General features: G+C 46.6%; 1 protein-coding gene across 1 annotated transcript in view; it reads left to right on the top strand.

Annotated features, from left to right (window-relative positions):
- MOGAT2 (monoacylglycerol O-acyltransferase 2) overlaps positions 1-19,684 on the top strand; it is a 40,465-nt gene extending 20,781 nt beyond the window's left edge. The window contains exons 3-6 of the mRNA XM_081197444.1: positions 9,454-9,658; positions 12,210-12,384; positions 13,249-13,448; positions 19,448-19,684. Of these exons, the coding sequence (XP_081053570.1) occupies positions 9,454-9,658; positions 12,210-12,384; positions 13,249-13,448; positions 19,448-19,602 (735 nt within the window). The 3' untranslated portion in view covers positions 19,603-19,684. The remainder of the gene's footprint in view (positions 1-9,453; positions 9,659-12,209; positions 12,385-13,248; positions 13,449-19,447) is intronic.
- The last annotated feature ends 5,165 nt before the right edge of the window (positions 19,685-24,849 follow it).

Below are 24,849 nucleotides of genomic sequence, written 5' to 3'. Positions count from 1 at the left end.
GTCCAGACTCCAGCTCAGGCAAACGCAGACCGCTGAATACATCACACCAGTTGGACTTTGCTTCCTGAAGAAATACCTGTGTTATGTACTGAGTTGAATAAGATCCAAAATGCTGCAGTCTGATTGGTCCTAGAACAATAGGATTCAGAATGCTGCAGTCTGATTGGCCCTAGAACAATAGGATCCAGAATGCAGCAGTCTGATTGGCCCTAGAACAATAGGGTCCAGAATGCAGCAGTCTGATTGGCCCTAGAACAATAGGATCCAGAATGCAGCAGTCTGATTGGCCCTAGAACAATAGGGTCCAGAATGCAGCAGTCTGATTGGCCCTAGAACAATAGGATCCAGAATGCAGCAGTCTGATTGGTCCTAGAATAGGATCCAGAATGCAGCAGTCTGATTGGTCAACAGGAGCCACCCAATCCAGCTCCAGGTGAAAGTGAACCCGCAACCTGATTGGCCTACAGGAGAATCCTGGAATTAGCCAATCACGTGGGGCCCATTGTGTAAATAATGTATATAAAGCAGACATTCTGGGGGAACTTCCATTCCTCCTCACCACTATGAGCTGAATAAAGAGCATGAAATCCACTCTCGACTCTGAGTATATTTGAACCCGGAGCTGTCATTTTCCCAGACTGGTCTTTCGGACATGTGGTACTTCCATTGGCTCTCAAAGCGCCAATCAGGTGCCTGCCAGTTCCAGAGGCGAGAGCTGGATTTCCTTGCCACCCTCCCAGTGTGGAGCTGTGTGTTGAAGGTTTCTCACCTGAGGCTTAGCCACTCCCGAGAGATTAACCAGAGCCCTCTAATCTTCCCATAATATCTCTGCGGCACAAACGAGGGAGTGTGTCTGGGGATAAAGAGGTGAAGTGATGATGGGATCTGGGCTCCCTGCCCACCTATCCTTTCCCAGCGTTAATCCAGGAAGTGGCGCTCCAAGACCCAGGGGCAGAGAGAAAGAAGAGACACACAAAGGAGATGGGATATCGGAAGGACTGTCACACAGAAGATGGAGCCAGCCGGTTTTCTGCGGCTCTGGAGAGAAGCACCATTGGATTGAGATACAACGACTGTTTATAGCCAGAGAAAATAAGAAAATATTCCTCTATGCTACAGGGGTTGCGAGAACACTAATTGCCAAAAATTGGGGGGACGGGACAATACCGTCAAAAAGAGATTGGCAAGATAAATTATTTGACTTTATTGAATTGCCTAGATTGACAGAAGTCATTAGGGGTCAGCCCGAGCAAAAGTTTCAAAAAAAGAATGGGGAAAATATAGAGAATACCTTAAAAACAGTGCCCTCAAATTACTACTTGGACTTGTTTTGATTAACTTCTGCAAAATAAATTATGGCCTAAAAGCTAAAAACAGAAAGAAAATGGGGTGATAAAGAATTAAGGAGAGATAAAAAGAAAACCGTGTTGAGGATGAAGGAAGTCAATTGGAAGAGAAGAAGATCGATTTTTTAGATAGATAGATTGTTGACTATTTGATCTGTGTAAGTTTCCATATGTTACTATGTTTTATTTGTATTTCTTTGTTTTTTGTTTGGTTTTTGGTTGTGTATTATTAATTTTATGTTTAGTTTTATGAGTGTGTGTGTATGTGTTGTAAAATAAACTTAATAAAAAGTTTTTTAAAAGAGAGAGAAAACAACTATTTATGTATGCAACCATAGCAGCACGGATACCAGAGATGTAAAGAAGATAAAGTCCCGACTAGAGAGGAATGGTTGATGGAGATGATGGACTACGCCGAAATGGCGAGAATGACCTGGAGAATCATAAACCAGGAAGAGAAGAATTTTAAGAAGGAATAGGGGGGAAATTATAATGTATTTAAGAGAGAACACTGCAAAGAACTAAAAACTTTGGCAGGATTTGAATAACGCTTGTAATGTGTTTGGAAAAAACCAAGGGGGGGGGGGGGAAGGATAATTGGAAAAAAATAGAGAAAATAAGTGAAGCAGTTGAAAAAAGATTGATAATGGTAACCATAGAAGGGCAAAGGGGAGTCAAATGATTCAATGTTGATGTTTAATGGTTGAGTTTAAATTTGCAATGTTAAACTTAATAAAAAAAGGTTTTAGAGAGAGAGAGAGAGAGAGAGAGAGAGAGAGAGAGAGAGAGAGAGAGAGAGAGAGATACAAGGAAAGGGATTCTGATGAAACATCAGGAAGAACTCTCCCCTCCCTTCACCTAAAGTTCCAGGACGGGTTACAGCAGTACAACCAGGAGAAACAACACAATAATCCCCACCTCTGAGTGCAGCCAGGATAAGGCGGCCGAGAATATTTCATTTGGCCAAAGGCCTGCCTGGCATCCCCCTTGCCCATCCATTCCCAACAGCAAGAGCTGGGCTCCTTCACCCACTTGCTTGCTTACCCTGAAGCCGCTTCAGCTCCTGGCAACCAGCACCGCCTGGCCAGCAAGAAACAACCACACAAGGCTTTGGTAGGCAGAGGTGCGAGAGGACATCAGAAGAGGGAGAGAAGAAAGGAAAGAGGGATGGAGGCCAGACCATAGCTGTCAACTGTCCCTTATTTGGCGGGAAACTCCCTTATCCCAGCACCGTGTCCCGCTGCTGTCCCTTATTGATGATGTCCCTTAAATTTCCCGGGTTTCAAAGGAAGCAGCTCCTCTCCCTCCCTCCCTACCAGCCAGGGAGGAGGGAGGCTCCAATGTGTTGCTTGGCTGCATTGCTCACCCAATAAGGAGTCTAAGAACGACGGGGGGTGGAGTTTGCATGCCTGGTGCCGATCAAATCGGCCGCGTTGCCTGGGGACTCGCCTTTGCTCAGCGCTTCCCAGCGGAGAGGGGACGGTGGTTTTCCTTGCTGCATCCCCTTTGCCGGGTTGCTGCGCTGTGGGAACCACCGCTTGAGGCTTCATTGGGCTGCTGGCTGGGCTTTCTGCCTTTGGCTCGGAGGGGCTCAGAAGTTGAACATACCTGTGCCCGGAAAATCCCTTATTTTGGCTGCTGATCCCTTATTTTCTTTTTCTTTTTTTAATAGATATTTATTAAAATTTCAGAAATTATATACAAAAAACAAACAAAACACAGACAAAAAACAAGTATAATTTCCGTCCCTTATTTTCTTATCCTTACGTCGCTGACCTCCTCCTACCTCCCCTTTCTGTATTCCAATTTCAAAATATTTATTCAGCAAGTCCTCTCCCTTAATTTCATTTAGCTTTAACCATTCCTTTCTTTTAACTTAAACATTACTGCTATAAACCACTTAGCTTCTAAACCATCATCATTCTAACATTTATTAATTTTGCCGTGTTTCTCAACCCTTTCTTCATCTTTGGTAACCTTATTTTCATTTGGTTTAGTTCCAGGACGTCCCTGGAAAATAGAGACACTTGGAAGCACCTCAGGTGTCGTGCACCTTCCCAATTTCAGTGGCCCAAGAGTAATCTCTGTCTGACAGCGGAGGGCGGCGGCGTACAAACAAACTTGCTGTCCAATGATCGGGATCCTGCTGCCTTCTCACCTCCCCTGCCCTGTTGCCTTAGTCAAACAACACACTCCGAAGAGCCATTAAGCAAGATTACCTTGTATAACAACCTGGAGAGCATTATGTAAGGCCTCCAGGCTCTTCTTAGGATGCGAGGGCCGGTACCATGGCAACCAGGAGTTGGGAGAGGGATGAGAGACCTCCTCTCTGGCAAAGGAGGGTAAACAGGGCCGGGTAATCATTAAAGAGAAATGTCCACTGTTTAATGGATGTGCTCCGGCGATGATGCTTACTCCACAGTTGTTGTTTGTGTTGGGAAGGCCTACTCCCAAGTAGAACATGAAGATCACTGTTGGATCAGGCTCATGACCAGATGCCTTTGGGAAGACTGCAAGCAGGATTAGAACGCAAGACCACCACCCCCCTCCTGTGGTTTCCAGCAACTGGTGTTCATTTTTTGAGAAATCATTTTTATTTGATTTTACAAATATCAATTTATAACAATCCAAATTCAGTTTTCTCCAAATCTCGAGACTTTTCCACATCCCCTCCAGGGGTCCTATTGTCAACATTTACAACTGTGTATTATTCCATAATCTACATTTTGTACCCATTTATATCATCCATGGTATTTGTTACAAGTGTGATTAAAATCCTGCTTATGTTTTTATCTGCTTGCAGTGGTCTCTTAAATAAGTTATAATTTCTTTCCCATTCTTTAAAAAAGTTTTTGTCCTCTTGGTTCCTGAGCTTTCCCGTCAGCTTTGCCATTTCGGCCTAGTCAATTCGGCCTATGACAATTCAAAGTGTTAGTGCTGACCTTTAAATCCCTAAACGATCTCGGTCCAGTATACCTGAAGGAGCGTCTCCACCTCCATCATTCTGCCCAGACACTGAGGTCCAGCGACAAAGTTACAGGGAACCAGGCAGAGGGCCTTCTTGGTGGTGGCGCCCACCCTATGGAATGCCCTCCCATCAGATGTCAAAGAGAAAAATAACTACCAAACGTTTAGAAGACATCTGAAGGCAGCCCTGTTTAGGGAAGCTTTTAATGTTTAATAGGGTACTCTATTTTAGTGTTTTGTTGGAAGCCGCCCAGAGCGGCTGGGGAAACCCAGCCAGATGGGCGGGGTATAAATAAATTAATAATAATAATAATAATAATAATAATAATAATAATAAGAAGAAGAAGAAGAAGAAGAAGAAGAAGAAGAAGTCCATCAGTTTGCCATTCCTCTTTCTTCTTTCCATCTCGGGGCTAGTAGCATCCGTGCGGCTGTTGTCACATACATAACAAGTCCTTTCTGTTCCTTTGGAATGCCGTTACCTGTAATTCCTAATAGAAAAGCTTCTGATTTTTTAACATTTTCCCCCGTTTCATTAAAAAAAAAAGTGCTCTTTCTTGGGTTTCAAATAACTGAATTATGCTGCATAGTTCAATAATATATTTTACCAATCTTGTTTACTTCTTTGGTGGAGGCTTCTTTCTTCTATAAGGGCTGTAATTATGCTTGTGTTTGCTCAGCAGCACATGTGGTCCATGGTAAATCTGGAAATGGAATTTTTTTGTGATGCCCCCCCTTCCCTTGATGCCCTAAGCACATGCTTATTTTGCTGAATGGTTAATGGTTAACTCAGCCCTAGTTCCACACAACATAGGAACCAGGCCTTTAGTGCGGTGGCTGTTAGAATTCCTGCTCCGTGATTGCAGTCATGGGATTGTTGTCTATCACATGACGGTAAATGTTTTGACTCCACAGAGTGGGAAGTGACGGAGACAGGATGTTTGTGTTACTGTGTTCTGTGAAGTGGGACTATTGTCCTTTGTTCTTTTTCTCTTTGCTGCCTGATGCTAGAGAGAGGGAGCCATGTTGCAGTGCTCCGTGTGTGTTTATATGTCAATAAAGTAGATTAGCCAAAATGCTGAGTTGCTGAGGTCTGTTATGCAAAGCTGCGCGGACTCTGCGGATCCCTAAGTGTGCCGGTGTCGGTGGGCATCGGTCGCTGTGATGTTCGGGCAGAAGAAAGCTTTTGAAGCTCCCGAACGATCAACCAGGAGGGAGGGAACATGCCAGTCGGGCATGTGTCTCTGCCAGGGTCCTACTCGAGTGTAGGCTGAGCTCCCGACAGTGGTGTCTACCCTTTGGAACTCCCCTCCCCATGAATATTAGGCAGGTGCCGTCTGTGTTGTCTTTTCAGCGCCTGCTGAAAGCCTTCCTCTTCCAACCGGTCTCTTAAGTAGAGCTCTTTCCCCATCTGCCTCTGTACTGGGAGTGTTCTTTTCAGGTGATTTAGTTGTTGATTTTTCCAGCCCTTTAGCCTAAGTGATGGGTTCTCCTCATAGCTGTCAACTTACAGATTTGAAAATAAGGGACCAGCAGCCTCGAAAATAAGGAATCAGCAGCCAAAATAAGAGATTTTCCAAGCACAGGTATGTTCAACTTCTGAGCCCCTCCGAGCCAAAGGCAGAAAGCCCAGCCAGCAGCCTAACGAAGCCTCAAGCGGTGGTTCCCACAGCGCAGCAACCCGGCAAAGGGGATGCAGCAAGGAAAACCACCGTCACCTCTCCGCTGGGAAGCACTGAGCAAAGGCAAGTCCCCAGGCAATGCGGCCGATTTGATTGGCACAAGGCATGCAAACTCCACCCCCCCAGTCGTTCTCAGACTCCTTATTGGGTGAGCGACGCAGCCAAGCAACACAGTTGGAGCCTCCCTCCTCCCTGGCCGGCAGGGAGGGGGGGAGAGGAGCTGCTTCCTTTGAAACCCGGGAAACTGAAGGAACATCATCAATAAGGGACAGCAGCGGGACCCAGCGCTGGGATAAGGGACTTTCCCGCCTAATAAGGGACGGTTGACAGCTATGGTTCTCCTTCCTTGCAGCTTTCTGAACAGAGATTGGATGCTCAGGGGATTCCTTAGCTGGGATTCTTGCATTGTGTGTGGGGTTGGGCTGGATGACGCTTGGGGTTCCCATCCAACTCAACAATTATACAATTCAGTTGGTGGAGGGAAGGCTGAGTCCCATTTGCCCCACTGGACCAGACTCCACTGGAGATATTGGTGGACAGGAAGGGAATCCAAGCCGTGAAACCAGATGTTCCAGGCTAGGGACATTGCAAAACCAGAGAAAATTCCCTCCTTATCCTGCTCTCCCTGAAATGACTCTGTAATGAAAAGCAAACAGCCGTGGTGATGGCCGAGGCACGAAGGCTCACAGCCTGGGCTCTGTAAAAGTCTAATTGATCTGTAAAAGTCTCATTAATCAGGAAGATGGTCAAGGGAAGCCAGTCATCAGCCACTGAGATCTGAGAGCGCCTGATGTTGTTGCGGATAAATGAGCTCCAGGCAGAGGGAGATTCTTAGAAATAAGACAAGGGGAAGCTGTTAGGTTATCTAACTCGGCCACCCTCCCCGCTAGCTTGTTCCAAGAAATAAGTGCTCTAAAGGGAAATGTCTTAATGGGAAATAAAGGAGAGTCTCCTCATCTAACCCTGGAATCTGCTCCCGGAGTTGGGCAAAATGTAAATCAGAACCTGATGGCATTTATTGGTTTTAAAGTTCATTGATTCAACAACATTTATACACTGCTCGGTTGTCATAAAACCCCGGAGAGGTTTTGCAAAGCAAAACTTGGAAATTGTTAATAAAACACAGTTGAAAACGTTACAATTACAATAAACTAAAAACGAATTAGCGACACCTGCAACTGCTACATGTGTGGGCAGTCTTGCTTAAACCAAAATGTTTTTAGCTGGCACCAGGAAGATTATACTTGCTTGATTTCAATAGGCAGGGAGTTCCGAAGTGTAGCAGCTGCAACGCTAAAAGATTGATTTCTTACCATTGTGGAACTGTGGCATCTGTCAAGATGCCAGCTCCGTAGATGGAGGAGGTCGAACGAGCATAGATGGGGAAATGCGATCCCTGAGCAGATCTTGGGATGGTTTGCAGCAGATCAGCAAGATTCCGATCCTGCTCTGAAACCCTGGAGAGTCATTGCCAATAAGTCTTGACTGAGCCCCATAGATCCAATAGTTTGACTGGGTAAAATGCCGTCTCCTATTGCCACCCCAATCTCTGAGCGGTGCGAGATTTCTGGGGTTCCTGACGCTTGCCCAGGGTCCCTGTTTTACTTTCAGGAATGAGGCACAAGAGAGACTGCAGAGTCTTTATGATAGATGGTTTTTTATTTTTTACAAAGGTTATTTTTTTGTTAAATTTGTATTCATTTTCAACAACAATCTTCCAATTAATGACAAATTAAATCAAATCAGTCAATTACAATAATAACAATACCAATTATATATTCCAATTATAAAGATTTTTGGGAGGGACTTCCCATGTTCCAGGTGTCTAGAGATAATCATCCTCATTCATGTCTCTGCATTTTTGGCTACTTTTCCAATTCAAAACTAATATTATCCATCCTTATTCTCAGTCTGATCAGTCGTTGTTTCTGTGGCTCACATCTTCTGTAGCAAAGTTTTTATATTGTTAACACACAGGAGGCGTCCGGTCCCCCCATATTATTATCTGTCCAGTAGGTAGCCGTGTTGGTCTGATGCAGTCAAAATATATATAAAAAATCTGAACAAGTGTGCATGCACACGAAAGCTTATACCAAGAACAAACTTAGTTGGTCTCTAAGGTGCTATGTGGATGCGGGTGGCGCTGTGGTCTAAACCACAGAGCCTAGGGCTTGCCGATCAGAAGGTCGGCGGTTTGAATCCCTGTGATGGGATGAGCTCCCATTGCTCAGTCCCTGCTCCTGCCAACCTAGCAGTTCACTGCTTTCACTGCGCAGCGATCCCTCTTGCTGTTCTGGCTCCTAGAATCATAGAATCATAGAATCATAGAATCATAGAGTTGGAAGAGACCACAAGGGCCATCGAGTCCAACCCCCTGCCAAGCAGGAAACACCATCAGAGCACTCCTGACATATGGTTGTCAAGCCTCTGCTTAAAGACCTCCAAAGTAGGAGACTCCACCACACTCCTTGGCAGCAAATTCCACTGTCAAACAGCTCTTACTGTCAGGAAGTTCTTCCGAATGTTTAGGTGGAATCTTCTTTCTTGTAGTTTGGATCCATTGCTCCGTGTCCGCTTCTCTGGAGCAGCAGAAAACAACCTTTCTCCCTCCTCTATGTGACATCCTTTTATATATTTGAACATGGCTATCATATCACCCCTTAACCTCCTCTTCTCCAGGCTAAACATGCCCAGCTCCCTTAGCCATTCCTCATAAGGCATCGTTTCCAGGCCTTTGACCATTTTGGTTGCCCTCCTCTGGACACGTTCCAGTTTGTCAGTGTCCTTCTTGAACTGTGGTGCCCAGAACTGGACACAGTACTCCAGGTGAGGTCTGACCAGAGCAGAATACAGTGGCACTATTACTTCCCTTGATCTAGATGCTATACTCCTATTGATGCAGCCCAGAATTGCATTGGCTTTTTTAGCTGCCGCGTCACACTGTTGGCTCATGTCAAGTTTGTGGTCAACCAAGACTCCTAGATCCTTTTCACATGTATTGCTCTCAAGCCAGGTGTCACCCATCTTGTATTTGTGCCTCTCATTTTTTTTGCCCAAGTGCAATACTTTACATTTCTCCCTGTTAAAGTTCATCTTCTTTGTTTTGGCCCAGTTCTCTAATCTGTCACGGTCGTTTTGAAGTGTGATCCTGTCCTCTGGGGTGTTAGCCACCCCTCCCAGTTTGGTGTCATCTGCAAATTTGATCAGGATGCCCTTGAGTCCATCATCCATGTCGTTGATAAAGATGTTGAATAAGACCGGGCCCAAGACAGAACCCTGTGGCACCCCACTAGTCCTGAGATTCAGAATATTTTTTTCTTGTTTTCCTCCTCCAAAAACTAGGTGCGTCTTGTGGTCTGGTGCGTCTTATAGAGCGAAAAATACGGTAAATGGTCTCATGCTCCCAGTTCAGAAGGTGAGTCCTGCAGGAGCCCTAAATGACTTTGGTCTTCTTACAGCTGGTGAAGACGGTGGAACTAGACCCTACAAAGAACTACATCTTCGGCTTCCACCCCCACGGAGTCCTGGTGGCTGGGGCCTTCCTCAATTTCTGCACGGAGGCAACTGGGTTTTCCAAGATCTTCCCAGGACTGACCCCTCATTTGATGATGCTGAATGTCTGGTTCAGATTCCCTTTTTTCCGTGATTATCTGATGAGTGGAGGTAAGAAGAGCTGCAGTGCTCAGGGCGGTTGATACAAGCCAGTGTCTGACTGGTGCAATAAGGGGGAGAGAGAGAGAGAGAGAGAGAGGGAGAGAGAGAGAGGGAGAGGGAGAGGGAGAGGGAGAGGGAGAGGGAGAGGGAGAGAGTCTGTGCTTTTGTAAACTCCCTGCACCCAGTAATAATAATAAAATTTTATTTATATCCTGCCCTCCCCGGCCAGAGCCGGGCTCAGGGCAGCTAACACCAGTAAAATTACAATTAAAAAAACCAAACAATTTAAAATACAGGTTAAAAATACAATTTAAAATGCAGCCTCATTTTAATAGTAGCCCATAGATCAAAACCATAAGGGGAGGGAAGCATAAGGGTCAGACTGAGTCCAAACCAAAGGCCAGGCGGAACAGCTCTGTCTTGCAGGCCCTGCAGAAAGATGTCAAGTCCCACAGGGCCCTGGTCTCTTGGGACAGAGCATTCCACCAAGTTGGGGCCAGCGCTGAAAAGGCCCTGGCCCTAGTTGAGACCAATCTAACCTCCTTGCGACTTGGGACCTCCAAGGTGTTGTCATTTGTGGACCTTAAAGTCCTCCGCGGGGCATACCAGATGCAGTAGCTGTGACCTTTCAGATGTCATTGGACTCCCATCCTCCCCAAGCTCCATCCAGCATAGCTGTTAGCAGCAGCAGCAGCAACAACAACAAACAAACAAACAAACAACTTATTACTTATACCCCTCCCATCTGGCCAGGCCTCCCCAGCCACTCTGGGCGGCTTCCAACAAAATATTAAAAACACGGTAAAACATCAAATATTAAAAACTTCCCTAAACAGGGCTGCCTTCAGATGTCTTCTAAACATCAGATAGTTGTTTATTACCTTGAAATCTGATGGGAGGGTGTTCCACAGGGCGGGTGCCACTACCAAGAAAGCCCTCTGCCTGGTTCCCTGTAACTTGGCTTCTTGCAGCGAGGGAACCGCCAGAAGGCCCTCGGAGCTGGACCTCAGTGTCCGGGCAGAATGACGGGGGTGTAGACGCTCCTTCAGGTCTACTGGGCCGAGGCTGTTTAGGGCTTTAAAGGTCAGCACCAACACTTTGAATTGTGCCCAGAAACGTACTGGGAGCCAATGTAGGTCTTTCAGGACCAGTGTTATGTGGTCTCGGCGGCCACTCCCAGTCACCAGTCCAGCTGCCGCATTCTGGATTAGTTGTAGCTTCTGGGTCACCTTCAAAGGTAGGCGCATTGCAGTAGTCCAAGCGATGATGGGAGTCCACCAGTATCTGAAGAGCCACAGGTCCTCTGCCCCTGCACCCAGGAGGCTTTCCATTAGGTAAACTGAGGCACCACAAGGCCTTACACGTTTTGCACACAAAGAGTTTTGCAAAAAGAGTGTCTTGGCATCCATCTGCCCTGAGAGACAATGGAGTGTGCTTCCAGGGGTGAAGTCGAATTCCTGGAGAATCACGGCCCTTGCTATGACCACAGAGACTAGTAGCTTGTAACTGCTGCCTCCTGCATGATTTTTGCAGCACTGAAATTACTTGGGGTGCAAGCCTCGGCTCTGTGTCTGTAGGTCCTGGACTGCCCAGACGACAAGACCCCTTCCCCTTGGTCTCACTGATGTGGTTCAAAGGAAAGGCAAGCAATACATTTGGCACCAGCTTGGCTGCAGGTTGCAGGAAGAAGGCACCATCTAACCATCTTATGGACCCATCTCTGGGCTTGTGTAAGGTTTACGCCTTACCCCTTAGCCTCAACCAGAGCCCAGGGCCTTTTCAACACGCTCTATCTTATGAGACCAGGGCCCTGTGGGATCTGATTTCTTTCCGCAGGGCCTGTAAGACAGAGTTGTTCCACCTGGCCATTGGCTTGGAATCTATTTGATTCCCTCTTTCCTTTTTCCTTTCACCTCCTGTGATGGAACTCCTATTTGGGGACTTCCCTGGCTTTTTTCTGGCCCACGTAGGACCAGTCTGGATAGTTGGCCTTGGTGAAGATTTGACGTTTTCACCCCCCCAAAAGTTTTTGATTTGAGTTTCTACTGAAATGAGGCTGCATTTTAATGTTGTATTTTAATCTTGTTTTTATTCCTGGTGTTAGCCGCCCTGAGCCCGGTCTTGGCTGGGGAGGGAGGGGTATAAATAAAAATTATTATTATTATTATTATTATTATTATTATTATTATTATTATTATTATTATTATTATTATTATTATTATTCTGAAGATGTCCCGCAAAGGCATTTGCAAAATTAATAACACTACTATTAATAACACTACAGTGGTACCTTGGGTTAAGTACTAAATTCGTTCCGGAGGTCTGTTCTTAACCTGAAACTGTTCTTAACCTGAAGCACCACTTTAGCTAATGGGGCCTCCTTCTGCTGCCGCGCCGCCAGAGCACAATTTCTGTTCTCATCCTGAAGCAAAGTTCTTAACCCGAGGTACTATTTCTGGGTTAGTGGAGTCTGTAACCTGAAGCGTATGTAACCCGAGGTACCACTGTACTGATGGTTTTCAGGGAGCTTACTCTCACGTCTCCTTCATTTCATACCCAGGTTTAGTCCCATCTGACAAGGAAACGGCTGCCAACGTCCTACGGAGGGCAGGAGGAGGGAATGTCCTCACCATCGCTGTGGGAGGAGCCCAAGAAGCTCTAGACGCCCGGCCAGGGGCTTGTACTCTGTTGTTGGCAAACCGAAAGGGGTTTGTTCGGCTAGCTATACATCATGGGTGAGTCGTGGCGCGCTGTCGGGCGAAGGACTGCATTGTGCAAATCCCGTACAAAATATTAACTCTGGTGGCACGGCTACCTGCAAATGCAGGAGGGCAGTGATGGCGCCCAACTTGGAGGGCTTTGAAAGAGGGTGAGAGAAATTCATGGAGGAAGAGAGAGCTATTGATGGCTCCTAGCCCTGATGGTTCTGTAACTTTATACAACCGGTGAGCCGTCAGGTCAAGCACAGCTCATCAGGGATCCAGGAAAATCTCCTGCTGTTGCTTCCTGCCTTGGATTGCAAAAGCAGTGTTGACATTGGACAAGTCGCCATCGAGGGCAAGGGGCAGATCCTCACCGGGCCCTAGTCCTTGCTTTTTCGGGCTCATAGGTAAAGGTAAATGGACCCCTGACCATTAGGTCCAGTCGTGGCCGACTCTGGGGTTGTGGCACTCATCTCGCTTTATTGGCCAAGGGAGACGGCGTACAGCTTCCGAGTCATGTGGCCAGCATGACTAAGCCGCTTCTGGCAAACCAGAGCAGCACACGGAAACGCCGTTTACCTTCCCGCCGGAGCGGTACCTATTTATCTGCTTGCACTTTGGCGTGCTTTCGAACTGCTAGGTTGGCAGGAGCAGGGACCGAGCAACGGGAGCTCACCCCGTCGCAGGGATTCGAACCGCCGACCTTCTGATCGGCAAGTTCTAGGCTCTGTGGTTTAACCCACAGCGGGGCCGCATCAAATCCAGGATCCACTCCTAGACGGTGTTCCAAGTCGGGGTGGGGCTCCTTACCCCTGGTATAAACACTGATTGTGCTTCGGGCATTATGATGATGACGACGCAACACCTTCTTTTCCATTCCTCTGCCCCCTCCCCCAGCACTCCTCTTGTCCCTGTGTTTTCCTTCGGCGAGAACGAGCTCTTTGATCAAGTCGAAAACCCCAAGGGCGGCTGGCTGCGGTGGATCCAAGAGCGTTTGCAAAAGATCATGGGGATCTCTCTCCCACTCTTCCATGCCCGCGGGATCTTTCAGTACAGTTTTGGGCTCATTCCGTATCGGCGACCGATCCACACTGTGGGTAAGTCTGGTTGGGAGAGTAGCTAAACTGCAGCTGGGAAGCCCAATCCTGTGCGAGGATTACTATTTTCTGGAAATTAAAGCAGTGTCCAAACCATGGGTAGGCAAACTAAGGCCTGGGGGCCGGATCCATCGCAATCCTCTTCTAAAGCCAGTGTGGTGTAGTGGTTAAGAGCGGTAGTCTCCTAATCTGGGGAACCGGGTTCGCGTCTCCGCTCCTCCACATGCAGCTGCTGGGTGACCTTGGGCCAGTCACACTTCTCTGAAGTCTCTCAGCCCCACTCACCTCACAGAGTGTTTGTTGTGGGGGAGGAAGGGAAAGGAGAATGTTAGCCGCTTTGAGACTCCTTAAAGGGAGTGAAAGGCGGGATATCAAATCCAAACTCTTCTAAATCCGGCCCGCAAACTGTCTGGGAATCAGCATGTTTTCACATGAGTAGAATGTGTCCTTTTATTTACAATGCATCTCTGGGTTATTTGTGGGGCATAGGAATTCGTTCATTTTTTTTCTTCAAAATATAGTCCGGCCCCCCACAAGGTCTGAGGGACAGTGGACCGGCCCCCTGCTGAAAAAGTTAGCTAACCCCTGATTCAAACACTTGTTAAAATATTCAAACAAGCTTTCGCTTGCAGAACATATAGCGAAAGAAGAACGTATGCAAAGTATTTACATTCACATAGTTATTCAAGCATGGGGCTAGCTTTTCTTAGCTGAAGATTACATAGGGTTCCCATATTCCAAAAAGTGAAAATCCAGATACAAAAACTGTTGAGCTTTTTTGGATAGGGAGGGGCCAGTTGATGAGGGTTTTTTATGCAATTTTTCAAAAAAGAAGAAAAAGCTTTTGAGCTGTTTGGGGAAAAATTCACCAAAAAATCAACACGTCCAACATGGGCTGCCCAGGTTTCCCCAGACATTTTAAACGATGTTCGGAATTTCTGCCCAGATGTTATTTCCGCCAGACGAATCACAGATATGTCCAGGAAATTCAGGACGTCTGGAAGAACCTAGATTACTGATTCTTCCGTAAACATTCAACCAAACTGTGTCTTTCTCTCTTTCCACTCAGCCTTCTGTGGAATATCCAGCTTGGCCATGCAATTCCATCTGTGATGTTTCCACTTTTTCCTTCCAGCAGACCTCTCCTTACTGCTTCTTTGGGAGAACATCAACCTCTGGCCTTCTTTCCGTCCCATACATTCGCACAGAAACATTGTCAGACCTCTCCTTTATTGCGTTTAGAGAGAGAGAGCAATCTAAAATGGCCTCTTCTTCAGTGTTCATGGAGCTGTAGCCATGATTCGAGTCACTTGCACAAAACCAAATGGAGAATGTAATAAGACACCTCCCATGTGACCAGAGTTAACCAATCTCATGAGAGTTACTGGGGAACATTCCAGAATGAAACACACAACAAGGCATTTAAGCATTCTCAATTTCAGTAAATTAAAACCACTTAAGCAAAGTCTGCTCATGCCTAGAAAGCCTGGGTCTGAGCAGTTTTCCACTTCACCCACACTTTCTAAGTGTTTTCCCCATGCCTCGTTCCTTCCCTAGGGAAAACTCGCTCTTTAGTGTTGTTGTTGTTGTTGTTGTTTAGCCATTTAGTCGTGTATGCCTCTTCGTGACCCCCTGGACCAGAGCACGCCAGGCACTCCTGTCTTCCGCTGCCTCCCGCAGTTTGGTCAGACTCATGTTTGTAGCTTCGAGAACACTGTCCAACCATCTCGTCCTCTGTCGTCCCCTTCTCCTTGTGCCCTCCATCTCTCCCAACATCAAGGCCTTTTCCAGGGAGTCTTCTCTTCTCATGAGGTGGCCAAAGTATTGGAGCCTCAGCTTCAGGATCTGTCCTTCCAGAATGGATCGGTTTGATCTTCTTGCAGTCCATGGGACTCTCAAGAGTCTCCTCCAGCACCAGAATTCAAAAGCACCAATTCTTCGGCGATCGGCCTTCTTTATGGCCCAGCTCTCACTTCCATACATCACTACTGGGAAAACCGTAGCTTTAACTATACGGACCTTTGTTGGCAAAGTGATGTCTCTGCTTTTTTTACCGTTACATTGCAGCAAATGTCAATCCGGAGAAAACCCCAATCGCCATTTGCTCCAATTGAGCACTAGAAAGCGGTTTTCCTTGGTGGAGAGCAGCAAGACGAGAGGAAGTATGCATAGGCCTTTTGCCAAGTCACACTTTCCAAAACAACGGGCAAACCAAAACGGTCATTCTTCAAAATCCACACACCTCCATTTTTTCAGTGAAGTTCTTCAGCCAAGTAATGTGCACAATAAATGCGCACGCTTGTGTAAAATGCAAGTAGAAATGTAGATATTTATGAAAATAGCAGACAAAATGCATTACATAAAGCAGGCATAGACAAACTGGGCCCTCCAGATGTTTTGGGACTACAACTCCCATCATCCCTAGCTATCAGGACCAGCGGTCAGGGGTGATGGGAATTATAGTCCCAAAACATCAGGAGGGCCAAGTTTGCCTATGCCTGATATAAAGGGATTGGCTTTGCCAAAACATGTGCATTGGGCAAAATTACCTACAGGAAAGTGTGTACGGTATATTTGGAGTAATTTGTACCAAAATGCTGAATTTTCACGAGGACGTTAAATGGAAATAGCGGAATGTGCGAAACTTAAGATTGGAAAAGTGAGAGACGACAGCATTCATTAGCTTAAAGACCCCCTTTTCCAACCATGGCTGTCAACTTACAGATTTGAAAATAAGGGACCAGCAGCCAAAATAAGGGACCTGCAGCCTCACCTGTTCCAGGCACTCCAGTCTTCCTGTCCTCCTGCAGTCTGGTCAAACTCATGCTGGTAGCTTCGAGAACATTGTCCAACCAACTTTGTAACCAGAGGTTCAACTGAATAGAATCTGAATCACATGCACCACAAGGCCTATGCAGCCTCAACTTAAGATGGCTCCCTGGTCTGGCTTTGCACTGCAAAGTTTGCAGCAGCATGTGCAACAAAATGGCGTCCAGCATTCAAAACCCCGCTCAGCTTGCATTAACTAGCCACACACACAGCCTCCCTCCCTCCCATGAGATCTCCTTTCCTTTCCCCCCACCATGTGCCACCGCTCCAGATAGACCTTTTCCCCGGCAAGGGTGAGTGGACCATCAATGACGTATCCATCCGATTCTGATCCGAGCACTCAGCACAGGTATGTTCAACTTCTGAGCCCCTCTGAGCCAAAGGCAGAAAGCCCAGCCAGCAGCCAAACGAAGCCTCAAGGAAAACCACCGTCACCTCTCTGCTGGGAAGTGCTGAGCAAAGGCGAGTCCCCAGGCAACACAGCCGATTTGATCAGCACAAGGCATGCAAGCTCCAACCCCAGTCGTTCTTAGACTTCTTATTGGGTGAGCAACACAGCCAAGCAACACAGTTGGAGCCTCCCTCCTTCCTGGCCGGCAGGGAGGGAGGGAGAGGAGCTGCTTCCTTTGAAATTTAAGAAACATCATCAATAAGGGACATTTAAGGGACATCCATCAATAAGGGACAGCAGCGGGACATGGCGCTGGAATAAGGGACTGTCCCTCCAAATAAGGGACGCTTGCCAGCTATGTTCTCCAACAATCGGGGATCCTACTTCTGCAACCAAGCACGAGGTCGTCTAATACTAGTAATGATTCTCCTGCCTGATGCCAAACACCGAGAGAGCGTTTCTAGGACTGAATTCACCGTGGCACGCTAATTATCGCCGGAGCCGGCCACAATAACTTCAGGTTAATTCAAAAAGACAGTTTCCTACAGGTAACACCATCCTCTCTGATGGGATTTGACAGGCAGCGGTTGCCCATAATTGTTTGACAGCTTGTTTGGACCTTCTCTGTGGTTAGACGGACTTTCGCCAACCTCTGTAGCGGAGGAGACACTTAATGGGATGTTGGTCGGAAACCACGTTAGCCCATTGTCATCTGACAAACACAATTAGCACAGCCTTTCAGAGGGAAGGCAGGCAGGTCATCGCTGGATTCCTGGCCCCACCGCTTCCTGGCGCCAAGCCCCAAACCCAAACAGCTTTGGCTCATCCTCCCCCCAAAAAAGCTCAACAGCTCTGGCTGATTATCTGTAAGGATATCAGGGGGTTACTCGAGAGCAATCAGGCAAATGCCTCCTTGGTCAGCTGTAAAGCCTCGTTATTGGTGCCAAGAACCCTTCACCATGCAGAGCGCCACTAGTCCGTGGCTCGCTCATTCACTGGCAGAATCTGAGAGTGGGCGGTCCTTAAACCCTCCCCAGCAGAGTAGTTTCTTGACGCCCAATCTGTGCCTCCCCTCTTGGCGCAGAAGCCTACTGAGCAGGGAGGGCGTGGGTAACGGAGGACCTCTCTCGTCCCTGCTTTGCCCAGGCAAGGTGTCCTGGCACTGCCTCGCCTCCTCCGAGCCCTGAAGCCAGTGGCGTAGCGTGGGGGGTGCCAGGGGTGCCGGCCGCACCGGGCGCAACATTTTGGGGGGGCGCGTTTGGCCGGTCCTCCTCGAGGAAGCAGGAACCCCACTGTCCTCGGACCTCCTCCGAAGGCTGGCGGTGGGGCGGAGAGACCTTCTCCCCGCACCAGCCTTCGGAAGGCTGCTCCGAAGCTTGGCGGTGGGGCGGAGAGAGCTTCTCCCCGCGCCAGCCTTCGGATGGCTGTCCTGAAGACTTGTGGTGGGAACAGTGGCGTAGCATGGGGGGGTGCAGGGGGGCCTGCTGCACCTGGCGCAACATCTGGGGGGGGGCGCGGAAGAGACTCGAGTGCTAAAATCCACGGGTTAGGGGGCGCAAATTACTTGCCTTGCCCCGGGTGCTAAGAACCCACGCTACGCCACTGCCTGAAGCTCCTCTCCGCTGGAGGCATGGTTACTCTCCTCCGCTGAGGAGGTGCTGCTTCCCACGATCTTTGGGGGCTCTCTGTAATCCATCTGGCTTTTCTCCTCTCCCCCCTGAGCCGATGGCAGTTCCCTGACGTTATCTTTATTGCATTAATATATATATATATATATATATATATATATATATATATATATATACACCAAAAAGTATAAATTAAACATTACATTCAAATATTCAAAAATAGAAAGAAGAAATACATAAAAGGAAAATATATAAAAAGAAAATAAAAAGAAAAGAGAGGAGGAGGAGAAAGAAAGGAAAAGAAAAAAAGAAAAATGATAATAAAACACGAAAAATAATTAGTCAAGTGCACAAAATCGTTCACAGGATACAAACAGTACTTTGAATATTTTATACGCCATGTTCTACAAAAGAAATACATTTGTAATCCTCCTTTTCTTTCTTTCTTTCTTTCTTTCTTTCTTTCTTTCTTTCCTTCCTTCCTTCCTTCCTTCCTTCCTTCCTTCCTTCCTTCCTTCCTTCCAGTCACTTTCTTTCTGATCCGGAAAAGTAGTCTGAATCCCTGCTATATTATTTGAATTCAGCCTGATCCTTTATTTCCCTTCTCTTCCCTCCCCCTCCCCTTTTATGAAGATCACCCGCTCTGAGACCCCACAGCTAATTCTCCCCTGGGCTCCTCGCTGGCCCAAGTAGGACTAATCCAGTCAGCTAGCCCTGGTGACTATCTAATGCTTATTTCCCCTAAATTGATTTTTGAATTTTATTGTTATTCGTGTTTTTATACTGTATTTTATGCTGCTTTTATAATTAAGTGTTTTAAAGTGTTTTAAATTTGTTGTTAGCCGCCCTGAGCCCGGTTTTTGAACCAGGAAGGGCGAGGTATAAATAAATTATTATTATTATTATATTAGTTGACTTCCCTCTATCTCTTTGCGGCTTCAACACTTCTCTTAAGTGACAAATATTCTGCATTCATTTATTATCAGTTTTCCCCCATTATATCTGCGAAATTAATCTAAGCACAACCAAGTATTATTTTTGGAACCGTATTGTGTCAGGTAGTTTTTAAAGCAATCCCATTCCTTTTTTACCTTATCACCTGAGTTTTCTTAACCACTCTTTGCTGTCTTTCCCTCCCCACCCACCCGCAGTTGGAAAACCCATCCAAGTTGAGAAGCGCCCCAACCCCAGCCAAGAGGACGTGGACAAGTTGCACGAGGTCTACATGGAGGAACTCTGCAAGCTCTTTGAAGAGCACAAGTTGAAGTATGGCGTCCCAGAGGACAAGCACCTTTCTTTCATTTGAAACAAGGAAGCCGTCCTTTCCTTTCCCTTGCCCACGTTTAAAAAAATAAATAAAAATAAAATATTTATGCTTTTCAGTTTTATACATTTCATTAATTTTTACAATTATTTTAATGTTTCAAAACTTGACTTCCTTCCCCCTCTTTCTGCGATTCCTTAATTTTTAATATCTTCTGCATATCCAAATTAACTTCATTTGCTCATTTATTTATCTACTTTAAATATATACAGGGGTATCTCGGTTTAAGAACAGTCCGGTTTAAGAACGGTTTGGTTTGCAAACGCCGCAAAACCGGGAATAGTGTCTTGGTTTGAGAACTTTACCTCGGTCTAAGAACGGAATCCGAACGGTGGAAGGGCTCTGGCAGTGGGAGGCCTCATTAGGGAAAGCACGCCTCGGATTAAAAATGGTTTTGGTTTAAGAACGGACATCCGAAACGGATTAAGTTCATAAACCAAGGTACCACTGTACTCTTATAAAACTGCAGGCTATTACAGTAATCATGCCAAAGTTCTTATCTGTTTACAATTTATCAGTCAATATTCAATAAACCATTTCCATTCTTTTATAAGCCATCCTTCCCATTGTGGGAATACTGTTTAATAATATCCTTCCTAACTTGCGCTAGCAAGTTCTATAACTTAGCAGAGTTTTAACATTCCCCTTTAAACGCACGGTGGGTAGCTGATTGCAAGCTTGTTTCAGCCTCTTAATATTAGGTTCCTGGTAAAAAGGTAAAGGGACCCCTGACCATTAGGTCAAGTCGTGGCCGACTCTGGGGTTGCGGCGCTCATCTCGCTTTATTGGCTGAGGGAGCCGGCGTACAGCTTCCAGGTCATGTGGCCAGCATGACTAAGATGCTTCTGGCGAGCCAGAGCAGAGCACGGAAACGCCATTTACCTTCCCGCCGGAGCGGCACCTATTTATCTACTTGCACTTTGACGTGCTTTCGAACTGCTAGGTTGGCAGGAGCAGGGACCGAGGAATGAGAGCTCACCCCGATGCGTGGATTCGAACTGCCAACCTTCTGATCGGCAAGTCCTAGGCTCTGTGGTTTAAGCCACAGCGCCACCTGCATCCCAATTAGGTTCCTGGTTCCCTTATATCCCTCTTAAAAGAATAAGCACATGGCAATCTTATTTAAAGTCAATAAAAGAGGTTTACTTACATATTCAGTTCACAGATGGATCCCTGAAGGCAGACTTAGTTACAGAAGTATAGACACGTGGAATCTATCCCATATGGAGATAGTCCCTTTGTCCTCTGTTGGCTGGAATCCAGAGCATCTCTAGCTAAACAAAGGACCCTTTTACTTACGGGACCGCCTCTCCTGGTATGTCCTGCAGAGGACCCTAAGGTCCACGAATAATAAAAGCTTAAAGGTCCCGGGCCCTAAGGAAGCCGTACTATCCTCCACCAGGGCCAGGGCCTTTTCAGTGATGGCTCCGACCTGGTGGAATGCTCTGTCCCACGAGACTAGGGCCCTGCAGGACTTGATCTCTTTCCACAGGGCCGGTAAGACAGAGCTATTCCGCCTGGCCTTCAATTTGAATTAGCCTGATCCTCTATTTCCTTTTCCCTTTCCTTTTCTATGAAGAAACCCTTCTGGGACCCCACATTTAAACTCTTCCCTGGTCTCCTTGCTGGCCCTAGTAGGAACAACTTGGCCAGTTAGCCCTGGTGATCATTTGATGTCTACTGACTAGAGTCCCCCCCCCCAAATGACCTCTGAATTTTTGAATTTTATTGACGTTTATTGACGTTGATGCTGCATTTATGTTGTATTTTATGCTGTTTTTAAGTCACATTTTAACCAAAGTTTTATATTTGCTGTTAGCCTCCCTGAGCCCGGTTTTTAAACTGGGGAGGGCAGGGTATAAATAAAATTTATTATGATAAAACTGCTGGTCCTACGAAGGAGGAAGTGGAAGAGAGAGAGATAGCTGCATGCCTTGTCCTTTTTGTTACCTGGACAGGTAAGGTCACGCAAGGAAATAAAACCCTGGGTAACTGCTGGAACCCATGACTTCTCTTGCTGCTTTGTGCAGTACACAAAACTGCATATAAATCTGCAACTGAGGATTATATGTGCATCTGATGAAGCGTGCTGTAGTTATACTTATTGCAAAATAAAATATGTCTCCAAGGTGCTCTTGGTTTTTCCTTAAAGTGGAGTTTCAAAGAATCATAGAATCATAGAATCATAGAGTTGGAAGAGACCACAAGGGCCATCGAGTCCAACCCCCTGCCAAGCAGGAAACACCATCAGAGCACTCCTGACATATGGTTGTCAAGCCTCTGCTTAAAGACCTCCAAAGTAGGAGACTCCACCACACTCCTTGGCAGCAAATCCCACTGTCGAACAGCTCTTACTGTCAGGAAGTTCTTCCTAATGTTTAGGTGGAATCTTCTTTCTTGTAGTTTGGATCCATTGCTCCGTGTCCGCTTCTCTGGAGCAGCAGAAAACAACCTTTCTCCCTCCTCTATGTGACATGCTTTTATATATTTGAACATGGCTATCATATCACCCCTTAACCTCCTCTTCTCCAGGCTAAACATGCCCAGCTCCCTTAGCCGTTCCTCATAAGGCATCGTTTCCAGGCCTTTGACCATTTTGGTTGCCCTCCTCTGGACACGTTCCAGTTTGTCAGTGTCCTTCTTGAACTGTGGTGCCCAGAACTGGACACAGTACTCTAGGTGAGGTCTGACCAGAGCAGAATACAGTGGCACTATTACTTCCCTTGATCTAGATGCCTTATGAGCAATATGTGGAGATTCAGACAATACACCCAAGGGCTTACGAAGGGCGAAAAATAAAATTCTGATCTGGATTTCCCTCTTATTTTATTTAGAAAATCCATAAGCTGCTCAATCACATGGTTCTACAAAGAGGGTGCGTATAAAAACACAGATAAAAACCCAGCTAAAAGAAACAAACCAATTAAAAACTAATATGCATAACATCGTCGTAATTAAAAAGCAGAAATAAAACCAACCAAAGCTTTGCAAAAGAAATGTAAGAAACTAAACCACGAGCCTGGACTCGAGAGAGCTACTGAAACGAAAAGGTTTTCAGCAGGGGTCAAAAGAGATCCAGTGATTGAGCTTGCCTAGGATCCATTTCCCAACAGAAGCGATTCCCCCTTTTCAGAATGGCAAAGAGGATCCCATGGAATGTCACAAACACTTCAACACATTCCTTGAGTCGTCTTAGCCGTAATCCCGTCGAACGCAGCATGGCAGGGCTTCACTCTTTGCCGAGCGGCTATTATTAGCTGTGTGGCTTGAGCTTTAAATTAAATAAGACTGGGAGGTGCTTAAAGCAAGCAAGCAGATTTATTGTGGGAGCAGGGGGAGGAGAAAAAGGAAGAAATCCACTGTCTTCAGGGCCTGGCTCCAGCGCTCTTGAGAACAACAGAAGACGGTCCACATTTAGGTCCACATTTTGGATATTCTCTGGTTGTTGAGACAGTGCGGTACAAGTGGCTTCTGTTCCACTCACTTAAATCTTTTGGCATTGGGTCCTTTGGCCAGGAGGGATGCGGGTGGCGCTGTGGGTTAAACCACAGAGCCTAGGACTTGCCGATCAGAAGGTCAGCGGTTTGAATCCCTGCGGCGGGGTGAGCTCCCGTTGCTCAGTCCCTGCTCCTGCCAACCTAGCAGTTCGAAAGCACGTCAAAGTGCAAGTAGATAAATAGGTACCTGTTAAGTTGTGGGTGAACATATCAGATGACACAGCGATTCTTCAAACAGCTCTTGTTTATTCACAGGCCAGAACAGAACTGAGCTGAAGGGCTCACTCAGCCTGCTTATATAGAGCTCCAGTACAACGTTACTGTAGCAACTTTCTAAAACTATCCAATCACTGAATGTCACTTTTGATGCTTCATTTGCATAACTATCTACAGTATCCCCCTGCTGGCCCAGGGTGAGAACTTCAGTACATAACAGTACCGCTCCGGCGGGAAGGTGAACAGTGTTTCCATGCGCTGCTCTCATTTGCCAGAAGCGGCTTAGTCATGCTGGCCACATGACCCGGAAGCTGTACGCCGGCTCCCTTGGCCAATAAAGCGAGATGAGCGCCGCAACCCCAGAGTTGGTCACGACTGGACCTAATGGTCAGGGGTCCCTTTACCTATACCTTTACCTTTGGCCACGAGCAGCCCTGTTATTAGGTAGAGTGAAGTAATGGCCTCAGACGGCAGATATGCAAGAACAGCACCCCCTGGATGGTCTTCCTAACCCCCAGCCATCCTCCTATGGTGCCACATGGCCTCTTCTGGGACCCCAAACTTGGCCTGCAGTCTCAGGTGTGGTGCAGGATGCAATCCCATCAGAAGCAAGTAAGATTCAGCTGCCCATAATGATGTCATATATTTAAGAAGAAGAACCTGTGCTTATATAAGCACATGCTTTGTGGAATTATCTCAGTGTATCAGGATGATTTTGCACCTGTTCTGAAGAGGTTGTGGTTAGTAAAGCTTTGAATCATCATGATTGTTTGTTTAGTCGTTTAGTCGTGTCTGACTCTTCGTGGCCCCATGGACCAGAGCATGCCAGGCACTCCTTTCTTCCACTGCCTCCTGCAGTTTGGTCAAACTCATGTTGGTAGCTTCGAGAACACTGTCCCACCATCTCGTCCTCTGTCGCCCCCTTCTCCCTGTGCCCTCCATCTTTCCCAACATCAGGGTCTTTTCCAGGGAGTCTTCTCTTCTCATGAGGTAGCCATCATCATGATGGGGTTGGACAATTTTTATTCCAAAAGGAGCCAGCTTTTATGCGTCCAGTTGCTTCATGCAATGCAATATTAATTCTTCTTCTTTGGCGATCCCTCATAGCTGAGTAAGATTGTCTTCCATAAACATGGTTTTAACAGTGGGTCCGTAAGTGACCTTAGAGGCCAATTCTGGATCCACACGTCCTTCCACAGTGGGGACACAGGTTTCCGGGCGGGAGTTGATCACGGTGTGGATTTGCCAAGCGTGCCTTCCTCTTAGCACGTTTCTCCCTTGCGTCCTGAGTTCGAGTGTCTTCAAAGCCCATGACACCTTTGGTAAAGGCTGTTCTCCAACTGGAACGCTCGCAGGCCAGTGTTTCCCAGTTGTTGTTGTTGTTTATATCACATTTTTTAAAAATTTGCCTTGGGACAGTCTTTAAACCTCTTTTGTTGACCACCAGCATTACGCTTTCCATTTTTAAGTTGGGAATAGAGCAGTTGCTTTGGAAGGCGATCATCAGGCATCCGAA

This window comes from Podarcis bocagei (assembly GCF_964188305.1).
Source record: "Podarcis bocagei genome assembly, chromosome: 6".
NCBI lineage: Eukaryota > Metazoa > Chordata > Lepidosauria > Squamata > Lacertidae > Podarcis > Podarcis bocagei.
The sequence above is the reverse complement of the archived record's forward strand: the minus strand, read 5'-3'. Positions and strand labels throughout refer to the sequence as shown.